Source organism: Papilio polytes, unplaced genomic scaffold (assembly GCF_000836215.1).
Source record: "Papilio polytes unplaced genomic scaffold, Ppol_1.0 DF824180.1, whole genome shotgun sequence".
Lineage (NCBI taxonomy): Eukaryota > Metazoa > Arthropoda > Insecta > Lepidoptera > Papilionidae > Papilio > Papilio polytes.
Window position 1 is genome coordinate 1,796,658 of NW_013525024.1, and position 274 is coordinate 1,796,931.

Sequence of the window (274 nt, forward strand, 5' to 3'; positions counted from 1 at the left end):
AACCTGCTGCGCGTGCAGGATGCGCTGCACGCGCTGCGAGTCAAGTACTACGTCGCCACGTGAGTACACTACAAAATAAGTTTCATAAGTCACCTACATCTCACTCTAGCAGATAGTGTTATGATTTTTTTTGAATAAGCGTTGCCAACCCTTTATCCAAAGAGAAGGAGACGGACATATGTAAATACGATAATTTCCCTTCCCTTACGTCTCCTCTACCGTCAAATCCACTTTCCCTTCGTATTCTATCCTTATAAGAAAAGGGTGGGAATGT

The 274-nt window shown here is 43.8% G+C and overlaps 1 protein-coding gene across 1 annotated transcript in view; it reads left to right on the plus strand.

Moving 5' to 3' along the window:
* The window catches only part of LOC106111005, an 8,655-nt gene that overhangs the window by 6,485 nt on the left and 1,896 nt on the right, over positions 1 to 274 (plus strand). The window contains exon 15 of the mRNA XM_013292973.1: positions 3 to 59. Within this exon, the coding sequence (XP_013148427.1) occupies positions 3 to 59 (57 nt within the window). The remainder of the gene's footprint in view (positions 1 to 2; positions 60 to 274) is intronic.